Source organism: Trichosurus vulpecula, chromosome 2 (assembly GCF_011100635.1).
Source record: "Trichosurus vulpecula isolate mTriVul1 chromosome 2, mTriVul1.pri, whole genome shotgun sequence".
NCBI classification, from domain to species: Eukaryota; Metazoa; Chordata; class Mammalia; order Diprotodontia; family Phalangeridae; genus Trichosurus; species Trichosurus vulpecula.
The window spans coordinates 116617402-116632564 of NC_050574.1; the positions used below are offsets into that span (position 1 = coordinate 116617402).

Here is a 15163-nt window from a genome sequence, read left to right on the forward strand (position 1 = left end):
TCCTTTCATTTTTTGGGAGATTTGGGAACATTCCCTAGCTTGGGATTTTCCATTTTGATAGTACTGTTTTCTATCTAGTAGTGTATCCCACTCCCAAGCTCCCTTCAAAGCCAGCTAGGAAGAATATTTTCCCCTTACCTCCTCATCTGGGACAGGAAGACAAACGGATTCACCCCTGACCTACAGAAGTTTATATGACTTGCTTGGAGGAGTTTATCCGTGGCTCCAGAGTGAGTGAATGAGGCCAGGAGATAATATTGGCAGCCTCAGCAGAATTAATGGAAGGAGCACTGTCTTTAGAGGCAAAGGGCGCTGGGGTCTGCTACTAACTGCTATTCAACCAAGGACCTAGGTGACTTTGGATAAGTCCGTTTTCAAACTTTCAGTTCTGTCACCTGTAAAATGAGAAGGATTGGACTTACTGGCCTCTTTTAGGTCTCTTCCAGCTCTAAATCAATGATTCTGTAGATCATTTCCCCCCTTCCTGCCCTCAGTTGCCTCATCTTTAAAACAGGGTTAAAAACACTCCCACTCACTTCCTGGGAGGAGAATACCGTATCTGCTGAAATGTGAGCTGTTATTTTAAAGGCCACAAGAAAAGTTGAGTGGATACAGGTTTCTAGCAAAGTGATAAAATGCAAAAGCACTTTCTCAGTAGGGCTATTTATTTTCCTCTGTAGAACTGGTTTTATTCTGGGAAATCCTACTTCAAATCCCACCCACCCACCCAATTCCCCCCAAGACAAATATCTCCTTGGGATGAGCTAACTTGGCCCTATTTCTTCTTTCCATGATAAGTGTTTCAGTTCGCAGAATCCAATGGATTATTCCTCCACCACTCCCCAGTCCTCCTACCTCCATCCCCCCAGCAGCTCTTCTGTTCATGTCTCAGGACAAGGGCTTTGCTGTATGGGACCCCCAATAATCAAACCAGGGAACATTCCTTCCCAGGAATTTGTTTTCCCTTTTTCAGCGTTTTATGAATCAGACTTCTGTCCATGAACTTTCTGAACCACAGAAGCTATGGGTGTTATATTTTATAAGTGAAGTGACTGGGGAGCATTCCTACCATTTAGACTTAAATGCAAAAACCCTTTTCCCTGCTCATGGCAGAGGAATCAGTGGGTCCTTTTAATGGTGGTGTGCATTTCAACTTTTTTAAAATTATGTATATATATACATATATATATATATATATATTTAATTAAAATGACATTTAGCAGTTTAAAGCTAAAAACCCGATGTTTCTGCTGAGGAGTTTGCCTGGGAATGACAACATATGGAGTTTAACATTTAAATTGAATTTTATTATTTAAAACAGTAAAATATTTTATTGCTACAACAATGCCCCAACAGCCACCATTTCACCATTAAATGTGCATTGTGAGGGTACTTGACAGGAGTTCTTAACTGCTGCAAAAGGCATTTTAATTCCTTATTCCCCAGATGCAGTTTACAAAAAGTTTCTACATACGTGCTTCCTTTACAGATGACTTTTTGTTCTCCCAAGTGTCTCCAGACAGCTCTGACAACAACAACCAATCCCAGGAATTCGGATATCCAGTCGTGCCCTTTAATAGCACATGAGAAAATAATCGCTCCCATTTTATAGAGTGTTTTACGAAGCACCCTCCTCTCCAGCCGCCTGCGGTGAGGAAGGAGCTGATACGAGTGTTACTGTCCCTTCTTTACAGTTCATAGGGATAATAATTCACGTTTAGGGATTGCACATTCGACCCATTTGGACGAACATTTGTGAAGTGGGCCTACTATGTCCCCAAACTTCACTAGTCCTGGGGTTAGATATAAAGACCAAGAGAAAACAAGAAAGAGACAGAGACAGAGGCAGGGGGGTGGGGAGAGGTGGGGAGGGAAAGAGACAAGAGAAGGGGAGAAAAGAAAGAAGGAGAGAGAAGGAGGAAGGGAAGGAAAGAGAAAGAGAGGGAAAGGAGAAAGAGGGGAGAGAAAAAAGGAGGGAGGGAGAGGGGAGAGGAGAAAGACAGAGGAGAGAGAGAGAGACAGAGGAAGGGCGGGAAAAAGAAAAGAGATAGAAAGGAAGGGAGGGAAAAAGAAAAGAGAGATAGAGAGGAAGGGGATGGGAGTGGGGAGAGAAAAATGTGAAAATGAGAATGCCTATGCCTGCCCTCAGAGAGCTCACAATCTGGGAAGTGTTTCTGTTTTTTGACAAAGGCCCATAAAGTTAGTAGGTAGTGGCGTAGCATGCTGGGCCTGGAGTCAAATCCAACCTCAGACGTGTATTTGACCTTGGTCAAATCATTTAACCTCTGTCTACCTCAACTGTAAAATGGGGTGAAAATAATAGCAACTGTTTCCAAATCATGTTATGAAGATCAAATAAGATACTGTTTGTAAAATGCTTAACACGGTGCCTGGCACATAGTAAACAATCAATGCTTCTCCTTTCTCCTTTTTCCTTTCCCCTTCCCCTTTTCCTTTCCCCTTTTCCTTTTCCTTTCCTTTCTTCCCTCTCAAAGCCTCAGCTTCCTCATGTGTAATATGGGAAGGGGAACACTTTTCACAGAGGAGCGGCCTCAGGTTCATAGAAGTTACATTCTGTGTGCGGCCACAGTTACAGTCTGCGCTTCATTGATTTTGGGCTGCAAGTCCGGGGCAGTGGAAAGGATGGGTTAGATTTGGAACCATGCGGTCTGGCTTCAGGTCTGAGTTCTGGCACCTAGCGGCTGAGGCACCTTGGGCAAATCTTTTGGTTTTTTGGTCAACAGGCATCTGTTGAGTGTTACACGTTGTGCTCGACACAGGAGATACAAATTAAACAACTAAACAGTCCCTGTCCTGAGGGGACTTAGACTCTATTGGAGGAAAACATAGCTGTATAAATACACACAGAATATAAGCAAACATATACAAGGCAGTTTCTAGGGTTGGGGGAGAGGCATTACCATGGGGGCAATTGGAAAAGTCCTCTCCTGTTGGATACAGAGGAAACCTTCATTTTCTCCTGTATAAAATGGGCATTATCTCTCATTTCCTAACTCACAGGGTCGTTGTGAAGAACGTTCTTTGTAAATCTTAAAGTGCTCTAAAGACGTGAGTTATTGTTGTCATTTATGGTTATTACTCTGCATTAAGATGCACTTTGTCTCGATTCGAACGTCTCCACGCAGCCTTCTTCTGGCCCAGCTCGGTTCCTAGAAAGGCTTCAAGTCTGGCAGGAAATCCTAACGTATACTTTTCTGAAGCAAGTGTGTTTAATTACCCAAGGCAAGCAGCCTGATAAGCTGTCTGGGTTTTTGTCTTCCATCTCCCTTCCTGTCACTCAAAATGCCTTCGTATTCTTTAGTGGTTACAGAAGGGGACTGGAGACAGAGCTCCTGGATTGTGCTCCGCCTTCCCTGGGGAGTGTGCCTCTCCTGGAGGTAGGGCCCTATAGGAAAGATGGCTGGTTCACTCTCCAATCCTACAAATCCCCTTCTCACAGACCTTGAGGGAAGTCAGTTGGCTTTGCCAATGCCTGGCTCAAACTCGTATCTTCTGGTCAATCGTGTATTGAAGATCAAAGGCTGGCTTAACAAAGTGATAAAAACTAATTCTGATAATTCACAGTTAGCTTCAGAGGAATTAGGGTTGAATGAGACCTCAGAGACTGAGAAGAGGAGAAGAAACTGCTTCATTTTATGAGCAAGGAAACTGAGTCAGAGTCAGACAGAGTGAAATTACTTGTCCCTAGTCACACAAATTATGAGTGGCAGCTTTGGGATTTGGATCCATACCCTCTGACTCCAGCCCCGGTGATTAGACCTAAAACATGGTGCTATGTAACACTGACCTTCCCTCTGACCATGTGACAGGTTTCCTGTTCCCATTACCGTTTCTCAGCCACAAAATGGGAATTTGGTGTATGAGGAAACAGGGTTGGTGAAAGGTGAATTGACTCATCCGGAGTCCATAGCTAGGAACTATCAGAGAATGAACTGAGGTCTAATGACCCTGAATCCAAAGTACTCTTTCTCCTAGATCCCATTCTAAGTGACTCAAAATAATCCATTTTGGGTTTTTTGGAACAGTATTTGGGGAGTCCTTCAGTTCTAGGCAGTGTGAATGGGGGCATCTGAAAAAACTTTTGCATGTTAGTAAGCCTTCTAGAGGGGGCCACTCCTGTTCTTATTTCTTTAGAGGGGTGCTGTATCAAGCTGATGGCTTCCCTCTCCTCCTACTTTTAGCTCTGCCTTCCCCAGACCCCTCCTTTTTTGGAGTCCACAAAGGCTAGTGTTGTCCAAGGGAAGGTGCACCTGGGACAAGAGATGCTATTTTCCTAGAGCTACAAAAACCCCACCATCCTTCTGGCCTCCCCCTCCTCTTCTGACAACCTGGTCATCAAGAGAGGTGCTACAGCCCCCTTGGTCTTAAACTAACTCTCCCTTCAAAAACCAAGATCAAACCAGAGGTTTGAATGGGTGACATTTTCAGAGGCTGAGTAAATATGGATTCGTCAAGGAAGGAAGTTGAGTTTGATTGACCATATAGGAACCCATTCTAGCAGACAGTAGAATCCTTTGTCATGGAATGGGAGAGAACTATTGTATGGTGGAAAACAGCCTGGTTAATGTTAACTTTCTGGGTTTTGAGTGAGTGAGGTAGATTGGACCCCTAGCCAGAGTGATTTGGGGCCATCTGTAGTATTGCCCTGATCTTATTCATTCCAACAGACAGAGAAGAGAAGATGGTTACCCAGCAAATGCCTTACTGATCTTACAGGTTCAGGGCCTGGTTTCTAAAAAGCCCAGAAAGCATCTCTGATGCTTAACTGCCTTTGTGACATCGGATCAGCCATTTAAGCCCTCTGGGCCTCAGTTTCCTTATCTGGAAAGTGAAGGGATTGGATTAGCTAGCCTCTGAGGTGCTCTTCCAGCTCCAGACCGAGGATCCTATAGTTTCCCACTAGAAATGTAACTTTCCTCCTTTGGAAGGAATACAGTAAGAAAGAGGTCTCCATTTGAAGCCATGAGATTTGGATTTGAGTGCTGGGCTTCCCCTCTCTGAACCTCAGTCCCTTCTTCCCCTATTAAAGAGCTCTGGATTTGGATTTGGGAGAGACCCGGGTTCACATCTCATCTCTTACTTTGTGACAGTGGGCGAGTCACCTAACTTCTTTGTTTTTTCATCTGTACGATGGGTCAATGGCACCTACAGCTGACTAAGTTTTTGAGGGGATCAAATGAGACAGTGTGTTTAAGGCTCTTTGTAAACACCTGAAAGCAATGCGTGAGACTTAGCGATTATTATTGCTAATTGTTAAAACTGAAGGGGATGGGTTCCAGCGAATGATCTGAAAGGATCCTTTCAACCTCCTCCTGTAGCGTACCTGCCTCCCCACCCCACCCCCACTTAATCCATGGCCTTGCCATTGGAATTCCACAGCATCTTATTGATTCGTTATTCTTCCCTTCTGCTTCAACAAAGTTGCCATCTTGGCACGTAGTTATTGAATTTGTCCTCTTGTTTTGGCATGACCATTACTATTCTTGGTACAGGGTGATCTTCCCTTGACATACCACCCCCTCTAAAACTGTTATTATCAGCTGGAAATTTATTAATCACACCTATTTTCTTTCTCCTGCTATTTTGAGTGTGAGCTTTTACACATACTACACGCACGCACACACACACACACACACACAAAATTGTGTATAACAGCAAATTATTATTTTTAGAATCAAAACATAGCAAGCTGTGGAGCTATGCAGTAAACAGATGGGCCTTGGGGAGGACCCATGCTGCTTTGGAGACATGCACATTTCTAGCAGAAAAACCTGAGCCAAGAAGGAACCATGAGGCACCATGGCTTAGTAGGAAGAGCTCTGAATTTGGGGTTGAGAGTTGGCTTCCAGTCCTGGCTCCCTTCTTAGCTCTGTGATCTTGAGTAATTCTGTTCCCTCTCTGGGGCTCAGTTTCTCCATCTGTAAGATGAGAATTATAATAGAGTGGAGTTATGGATGGAGGCTCGGACTTGAGTTGAGAAGACACTGACTGACTAGCTATGTGAACCTGAACATGACTCTGACCTTCAGTTCCTTCAGATCTGTAAGAGATATTGACGTTACCCGCTTCACCAGGTAGTTGTGAAAGAAAAACTTCAACAAATGGAATCAGGTTCAGTAGACAGGTACAAGTCCTAGAATACCTCCGAGAGTTTGACCAAGTCCTCAAAACACCTTGAGATTGCTGTTCTTCACACTGACTTTAGGTTCTGAAAACCTAGGTGTATCTCCTAGCTCTCGAATTCACCAAATCTGTGACACTGGGCAAATTGGTGGGTCTCCGCTTCCTCATCTGTAAGGCAAGGGGAGTCATTTTTGCATTGACTCCCTTGAAAAGAAATCACTATAGAAATTAGAGTTATCTTTATTGTCATTAAAAAAAGCTACAAATGTTTTGGCTCTCCATTTTGAGTGAAGGCCTTGGATGCAGGACCACTTAGAAGGCTCTGAGCCAGCTCTTTATAATCTGTGTTCTCCAGGGTGCCCCGTGTCTTCATTTGATTGTGAATTAATTAGATTTCTGTTGTTTTTTTTTCCTTCCCACCCCTGTCTTGTTAGGAAAGCCAAGTAGTTTCTTTCCAGAGGAGAGTTTTATCGACTCAGGAGAAATCGATGTGGGGAGACGGACATCCCAGAAGATTCCTCCAGGTATTTTTTGGAGATCTCAGGTGTTCATAGACCACCCGGTGCATCTGAAATTCAACGTGTCCTTGGGAAAAGCAGCTCTGGTTGGGATTTATGGCAGAAAAGGCCTTCCTCCTTCACACACACAGGTAATCAGGAATCCTCATTGATGGGTTTCCTCCAATCTACTCATATCCAGGGGCATCAACTCTGTGTCATAACCAAGAAGCATTCATCTCAACTGTTCAATTTATTTACTTCCTCTAGAAGTAAACGTATTAATTTAATTATCTTGGGCATATGACTCATCTCTTGGCCTTCACTTTCTCATCTATAAAATGAAATTGGACTAAATGACTCTTAAAATCCTATCTGGCTCTAAAGGCCTGTAATTCTAACTTCAAATATTATATTCTCTTCTATTATCGCCTGCCATACCTGAAATCTCAAACTGGTAAGGTTTTTTTTAAATCCCTGGAGATTTTTTTAAGCATAAATTCCTACTGCCCAAGACATAGAGTACAGACTCTTTAGCTTAACATTCAGGGCCCCTTCACAGTCTGGCTGCAAACTAAAAGATGTCGTTTTGGGGGCAGTTAGGTGGTGCAGTAGATTGAGCACTGGCCCTGGAGTCAGGAGGACCTGAGTTCAAACTTGCCTTCAGACAATTACTAGCTATGTAACCCAGGACAAGTCACCTAACCCTGATTGCCTCAAAAAAAAAAAAAAAGGAAGGTAGAAGGAAGGGAGGAGGGAAGGAAGACCTGATTTCAAATCCTGGGCTGCTCCCTACTACCACTGTGATCTTGGACAAGTCACTTAATCTCTTTAGATCTCTATTTTCCTATCTTTAACATTGAGTATAACCTCTATGGTCTCTTCCAATCCTAAATCCCACAAACACTAAATGTTCCTTTCCAAACAGCATTCACTCTATCTATCTACTCCCCTTCCCACATTCTAGACAAATTAGACTACTCCCTGTTAGTCCATCTCGTCCTGTCCCTGCTTCTCTCTTACCATTTGCACATGCCTAGGACTATAATCCCACCTAATCTCTGCCTGCTGAAATCCTCCTCTTCCTAACAAGGGGCCATGACCACACCCTTCATGGAGCCTCCTTACCTCATTCTTGGACCAGGAGGAAGCTCTCCCTCCCTGATCTGTCATTATTTTTGGTCTCTCCTACAACATTAAATTTTGTGTCACATAGCTAAGTAGATAGACAGATATATATATATATATATATATATATATATATATATATATATATATATATATATATATATATATATATATATATAAAAATATATATGTCATCTGCACCCTATGAGACTATAAACTCCTTGAGGGCAGGGAATATGTCACTCTTCATCTCTGTAGCCACAGTGCCAAGCACAGTGTACTACACATTGTAGGAGTTTAGTAAATGTGTGTTGAACTGAGCTGGTGATAAAGATTTAGAAAAATGTCTCATTAGCCCTTTTTAGCAACTCCTGTCTCACATAATCACATGACAACTTAGATTTGGAAGAGATTTCAGAGGACATTTACCATTTCAAAGGCCATTCCTATCAGAGCAGAAACCCCTTTTGTAATACTCCCAATGAGTAGTTGCCTGTTGGTAAAATGAAAAGGGTGGATTAAAATGATGTCCTGGGGCCCTTCTAGCTCTAAATCTCTAGGTTTCCTTTCTCTTCATGGTTTCCTTCTTTCCTTCTTGTCCTCCCTACTTTCTTCTCTTTCTTCCTTCTTGAATTCATCTCCCTTCCAAAAAATTTAGGGATATTTTATCCTTTTTTAAATTTTTCTCATGGCTCTAATTTTTTTTTTCTTTTTGGAGGGGGCAGTGGCAATTGGGTTTAAGTGACTTGCCCAAGGTCATACAGCTAGTAAGTGTCAATCGTCTGAGGCCAGATTTGAACTCAGGTCTTCCTGACTCCAGGGCCGGTGCTCTATTCACTGCACCACCTAGCTGCCCCGACAGTGATCAACAAACATTTAAACACAGAGAAGACCAAAAAAGGGATTGTATACAAAATCCAACTTCTGTTTTGTAAGTTTTGTTTTTCAATGTCTGTATTAACTAATTATTTAATAATAGTGTGCAATTTGTGCCTCCTTCTGAACTTATTGTTTTCCATTGAATTTTTTAAATATTATATTCATGTTTTTTCTTTCTTCCTTTTTCTTTCCTTCCTTCCTCCTTCCCTCTTCTTTCTTTCTTCCTTTTCTTCTCCTTCTCTGTCACATCTCACAAACTTCTCCCTCCCCCCTCCTAAATGCCTCCCTTGTAACAAATAAATGTAATCAAGTCAAACAAAAGAAAAACACTTTGACCATGCCCAAAAACGTGTGTCTCATTTCTACACCTCTGGTCCATCGCAGAACGTGGGAGGCGAGTTTCATCATTGGTCCTTGGATGTCATTGGTCTTCACATTGATTAAAATTCTTAAGTCTTTCAAAGTTACTTTCTTTTAAGTTATAGGGAAATTTAAAAAGAAAAATCTGTCCAGAATGATTGATGTGTGGTCTAATTTAGAGGCAGAGGAAATAATGGATCCTTCAGGTTTATTCTAGCTCTGGAATTCAAGTAGTTATACTATGCCCAACAGTATAAAAATCAGCCATGTATGTGGCAGGAGAAGGATGGGGGTGGTGGGGAATGCAGTTATTCTGAATTCGCTAGTGGACAAGATTCCCAAGAGAAATGCAGTTTGGGAAGTTTGTGTTGGTTAATCAACCATCAAATGGCATTAACCTCTCTCCCATCTCCCATCTTGGATTTCCTTACGTTAAAAACCCAGGACAGACATTTGGAGTTAACCTAAAACAGCCTACTGATTTTCTTCCCTCCCTTCCTTTTTTCTTTATTCCTTAGTTTGATTTTGTGGAGCTCTTGGATGGGAGGCGACTCTTAACTCAGGAGGTGAGGAGTTTGGAAGGCCCTCAACGCCAGTCCCGAGGCTCTGTCCCTCCCTCCAGCCATGAGACTGGCTTCATTCAATATTTGGATTCCGGGATTTGGCACCTGGCTTTCTACAACGATGGAAAGGAATCTGAAGTGGTTTCTTTTCTCACCACTGCTATTGGTAAGGGAATTAAAGATACCACCTTTCCCCAAGCTCATTTTGGTATCTCTGTGGACAGGTAATGATGTGAATTTTCACCATATCCATTTTAGTACATATATATAGAACAAATAGAGAGGTATAACTTTTCTCCATATCGTCTTTGGTCGTGCCTGTGTGGAATACAGATGTGGGATGAGTAGGAAATAATTTTCTCCATGTCCACACTGTTGTTTGTGTGAAAAGATGGGGCAAGTTCATTTATTTTGTATTTGATAGTTTTTTTTGTTTTTTTAATACTAGTTTTTTTGTGTTTTTTTTTTAAATACAAATTGTTCCTTCTAAGGTAGCACGAGTATGATGCCCCTTCCCAGTATTATCTGGCATTGTTGGGACAAATTCTAGTTTTGGCTAGAAGCAAAATCAAAGGTATAAATATCACCAAAATGGTGATGGAATTTTCCTTATTTGCAGATGATATAAAGCTATGTTTAGAAAACCCTAGAGGATCAAGAAAGACAGGAATTGAATTGATAACTACTATGAAGTTTTTTATGATATTTGCCTTTTTAAAATATTTATTTTTTGTTTTCAATATTCACCTTTATAAGATTTGAGTTCTAAATTTTCCTCCCTTCCTCTCCTCCCACCTCCCAAAGATGGCAAGCAATCTAATATAGGCTATACACGTATAATCATATTAAACATATTTCCACATTAGTCTTTTTGTGAAAAATGAATCAGAATGAAAGGGGAAAACCACTGGAAAGAAAAAAGAGAGAAAATAGTATGCTTCACTCTGCATTCAGACTCCATGGCTCTTTCTCTGGGTGCGGATAGCATTTTCTATCATCAGTCTTTTGGAATTGTCTTAGATCATTGCATTGCTGAAAAGAGCTAAGTCTAACAACGTCACACAACATCATCATACAATGTTGCTGCTACTATATACAGTGTTCTCCTGGTTCTGCTCACTTCACTCAGTATCAGTTCATACAAGTCTTTCCAGGTTTTTCTGAAGTCCATCTGCTCATCATTTCTTATGGAACAATAGTATTCCATTACATTCCTATGCCACAACTTGTTCAGCCATTCCCCAGTTGCTGGGCCTCCCCCTCAATTTCCAATTCTTTACCACCACAAAAAGAGTTACTATAAATATTTTTGTACATGTGGGTCTTTTCCCTTTTTTATGTTCTCTTTGGGATACAGACCTAGTAGTGGTATTGCTGGGTCAAAGGGTATGCTCAGTTTTATAGCCCTTTGAGCATAGTTCCAAATTGCTCTCTAGAATGGTTGGATCAGCTCACAACTCCACCAACAATGCAGTAGTGTTCCAGTTTTCCCACATTTTCTCCAACATTTATCGTTTTCCTATTTTGTCATGTCAGCCAATCTGATAGGTATGACGTGGTACTTCAGAGTTGTTTTGATTTGCATTTCTCTAATCCATGGTGATATGGAGCATTTTTTATATGACTATAGATAGCTTTAATTTCTTCCTCTGAAAATTGCCTGTTCATATCCTTTGACCATTCATCAACTGGGGAGTGACTTGTATTCTTATAAATTTGACTCGGTTCTCTATATATTTTAGAAATGAAGTCTTTCTCAGAGACAGTGGCTGTAAAAATGGTTTCCCAGCTTTCTGTTTTCCTTCTAATCTTGGTTACATTGGCTTTGTTTGCACAAAAGCTTTTTAATTTAATGTAATGAAAATTATGATGGAGCAAGTTTAGATACATTTACTTTGTTGTCTGTTTAGACGGAAGGATGACTTGGATGTAGCGATTACCAGCTACTTGGGTTAACCCCTTTTAAAATTCTGGAATGTCTCAAATGCTTTGCTCTCTACTCACCTCCTCCTACCTTTATGTTTTCAATGTTGATGCTCTTTTCTCTGGTAATTTACCCAGTTGGATTTTTTTTGGTTAATTTTACTTTTTTAATTACAAAAAAATCTGTGTTCTCTCCCGCCCATCTTTCCTCATTGGAAAAGAAAAAAAACAAACTAAAACCCTAGTAGCAAGCAACATAGGTTCCTTCACTGGCAATATCCAAACAATCTATGCGTATTGAGCCTGTTCCCTCTCTGACAGGAGGTGGCTTCATCATCAGTCCTTTGGAATCGTGGTTGGCCATTGCCTTGGTCATCGTTCTTAATTCTTTCACAGTTGTTTGTTTCTACAATGCATTTGTTACTGCATCACTCGTATTCCTGGTTCTGGCCCTGATGACTAGTGGTGGGACAACGCAGCCCGTAGATCAGGGAGAGGAATGGGAAGATTGTGTGTGTCTTATCAATCATTGCAACTTAGGGGAGTGTCCCAGCAAAAGAGTAGGTTATCTTTCTCGGGGTGGGTGTGGGAGAAGAGAAGGGAAGTAAGGAAATAAGCATCTATATAGTACCTACTATATACCAGGCCCTGTGCTAAGCACTTTACAGATATTACTACCTTTGATCATCTTCCTTGAGTCAATAGGGAAACACGGGCTGTTGGCAGAAGAAAAATCAGTTGAGTTTTATTTTCCCTTCTGATCTGCCCTCATTATAGTAGGGCAGAGAAAGAAAATAAAACAAGCAGTACAGTACAACAAACATTTAAATGCTACTGTTTGGAGAATGTAGTTGGAGCTCTGATGAGTTGCCAAGTTGAGATAAATAAGACAAATTTGTTTTCTTTAAAACTCAGTTCAAGTGCCATCCCTTACAAGAAGCCTTCCCTGATTCCACCAGGTGGTTCTCTCTACCCCCTCACTCCTGCCAATTTTTTTGTGTTTATTTTATATGCTTTTTGTATTGGAGAGACACCAGGTGGTGTAGTGAATGGATAGAGGACTATCTAGTCTCCTGGCCTGGTGCTGTTTCCATTGTCCAATTCTGCCTCTCTAAATATGAGCTGTTACTATTGAATGAGACGGTGAGGTTTGCGTGCTTACATGACAGCCCAAAGGCAGAAACAAGGAAATTGTGCATAAAGAAATTCTCATTAAAATGTAGGCTGTAGCATCGTTATTTATTCTTTTTTGAAAAATTCTTCCACCACCACCCCCACCCCCCCCCCCCCCCCCCCCGCTTAAATCCTCCACAGTAATTATTTAATAGGTTCATTTTATTTTCTTTCATGCAAAACCATTCTGGATCCAGGGCTGCCATTAGTCTCTCTCCCCAAAGAGGCGTTGGTGTTGAGTCTCAGCTGTCTGCAGTAGTTACCTGAGAACTGGGAGTTGTAATTTGTCTTGGCAGGTTAATTAAAAGTTTAGATCTAGTTATAGTGAAGTCATTATGGTCCCAATATACAGTTTTCCCTCTCAAGTTTGCTTAATGCATACAGTGGAACCTGACCCATCGTAGCATTGCATTCCAAAATTCAGATGGAACATTTAAGCAGATCTCAGCTGTCAGAATCAGAGGTATTCATGTCTGTATGTAATTAAGTAACAGGAGAAATAATTATGTTTAATTTAACAAATGGAGATATTGTGTATGTTTTTCCTTTTCCCCCATCTAATTCAGTCCAGCTGATGATTTTAAATTAAATGAGTTTATCTTTCACTATGAAAAATCTGAAAGCACTTTCCAAAGGATATATGTAAATATATCCGAACACACGCACACACACAGCCCATGTTTGCAAAGCACTCTATTGAATGGGTTGACTTTGCACACATTCATTCATTCAGGAAACATTTAGGATCAAAAGATTTAAAGCAAGAAGGGACCTTAGAGAAGGTCTAGTCTAGTCCAATACCCCTGTTTTATAAATGAGATGGATAAGTGAGGCCTAGAGAAAGGAACCTACCTTCCCTTGGTTTCCTTTATGATTCGGCTCAAATCCTAGCTTCCGTGAGATGCCTCTCTCAGACTCCTAGTCCCTTCCCCCTGAGATTACCTCCTGTTAACACTGTATGCATCTTGTATGGAGCAAGTTATCATTTTGCACGTTGTCTCTTCCAGTACATTGTGAGCTTCTTGAGGGCAGGGACAGTACTTTTGCCTTTCTTTGTATTCCCAGTGTTTAGAGCAGTTCCTGGCACATAGTAGGTTCTTATTAAACAGTTGTTGACTGACTGACTTCCTCAGTGTCACAGAGTACATGATAGAGCCAAGATTTCAACCCAGATTTTCTACCTGTTAATTCATAGCTCTCTTCACTTCATTTATCAGGTGCCTCCTGTGTGCAGTTCGTTATTCTTAGGGCTGGGGGATTTAAAAAGAGGTCTTTGCTAAGATTTCTGCCCTTTGGCCTCTGCCATCATGGAGCATACAGTCTAATGGAAGATGAGAAACAGATAATTACAATATTATGTGCTAAGTGTACAACACAAGGTTTGAGAGTGAAGGCACTTATGAATTTGAGGGTATCAGCAAATGGTTCTTGGAGGAGGTATGGCCTTGAACCCCCCTATCTGACATGTAGAGAAAAGGCAAACCATTGAGAAAGAACATTCTTTATAGTATTTCAAGTATGCCCCCATTTCAGGTGGAAGGAATCAATCCTAGAGTGTTCCGCTATGATCTCTAAGCTCCTGCTCCCAAGGACATTCTCTGCTTGTTTGTCAGGCCCACGGCCAGTCGAGTGATATTCACAGGCTATCTCTGCCTACTGTGTTGGAAAACAGGGCCAATGTCTATATCGATGCCCGATTGCTAGCCAGCTGCTCCAGCCCAGTTGTGTTAATATTGGCTGCTCAGGCCCTATTTAACCACCATATACTGAATCTCTTTAATTTCACAGGATATGGCTCCTGGTATTACCTTGCAAATCTTTTTCCTCTCAAGAGCAGTCTTCAAATATATGAAAAGAAATTAGACTTGTTACAGCTAGGACAAAAGGAACAAAGGTTGCCCTGATTTCTTACAAGGGATTTTGGACTGCGTTGGGTAGTGAACTAGATGCCATGAGGCAGCGTGGAGAAGTGTTTAGAGTTCTGGACTTGATGTTAGGAGGAGCTGGGTTTGAATTCTGCCTTAGACCTTCAGAAAGTCATTTCCCTGAACTTCAGCTTCCTCATCCGTGAAATGGAGAGGTTGGTTGTGATAGCCTTTAAGGTCACTTTCTGTTCTGAATCTATGATCCTATGATCCTTCACTTCCAACATGTAATTTTCTCTTAGGTTTACTCATGACTAAGGGAATTCTAGCTTCAACTCCTCTGCTGATTTTCCCAGAAGTCTGCTTGGGGAACTTCTACCATCTTTGCTACATCTTCCATTTTAGGACTCTTCACTGTGGGGAAAGGAATTCTCATTAGCTGCTATCTTTGCAATGGTAGCCTTATCTTCTAGAGCAGGGTTTCTTTCCATTTCTTCTATATCATGGATCCTTTTGTCTTTTCAAATGTTTTTAAATGTACAAAATAAAATGGAGACTTACAAAAGAAGCCAACTTTATTGAAATGTAATTATCAAAATTTTTTTTTAAAAGAAACAAATTTGTAGATCCC

General features: G+C 41.2%; 1 protein-coding gene across 1 annotated transcript in view; it reads left to right on the plus strand.

Annotated features, from left to right (window-relative positions):
- The window catches only part of TENM4 (teneurin transmembrane protein 4), a 514686-nt gene that overhangs the window by 172020 nt on the left and 327503 nt on the right, over positions 1 to 15163 (plus strand). Inside the window, 2 exon segments of the mRNA XM_036743921.1 lie at positions 6579 to 6793; positions 9527 to 9737. Of these exon segments, the coding sequence (XP_036599816.1) occupies positions 6579 to 6793; positions 9527 to 9737 (426 nt within the window).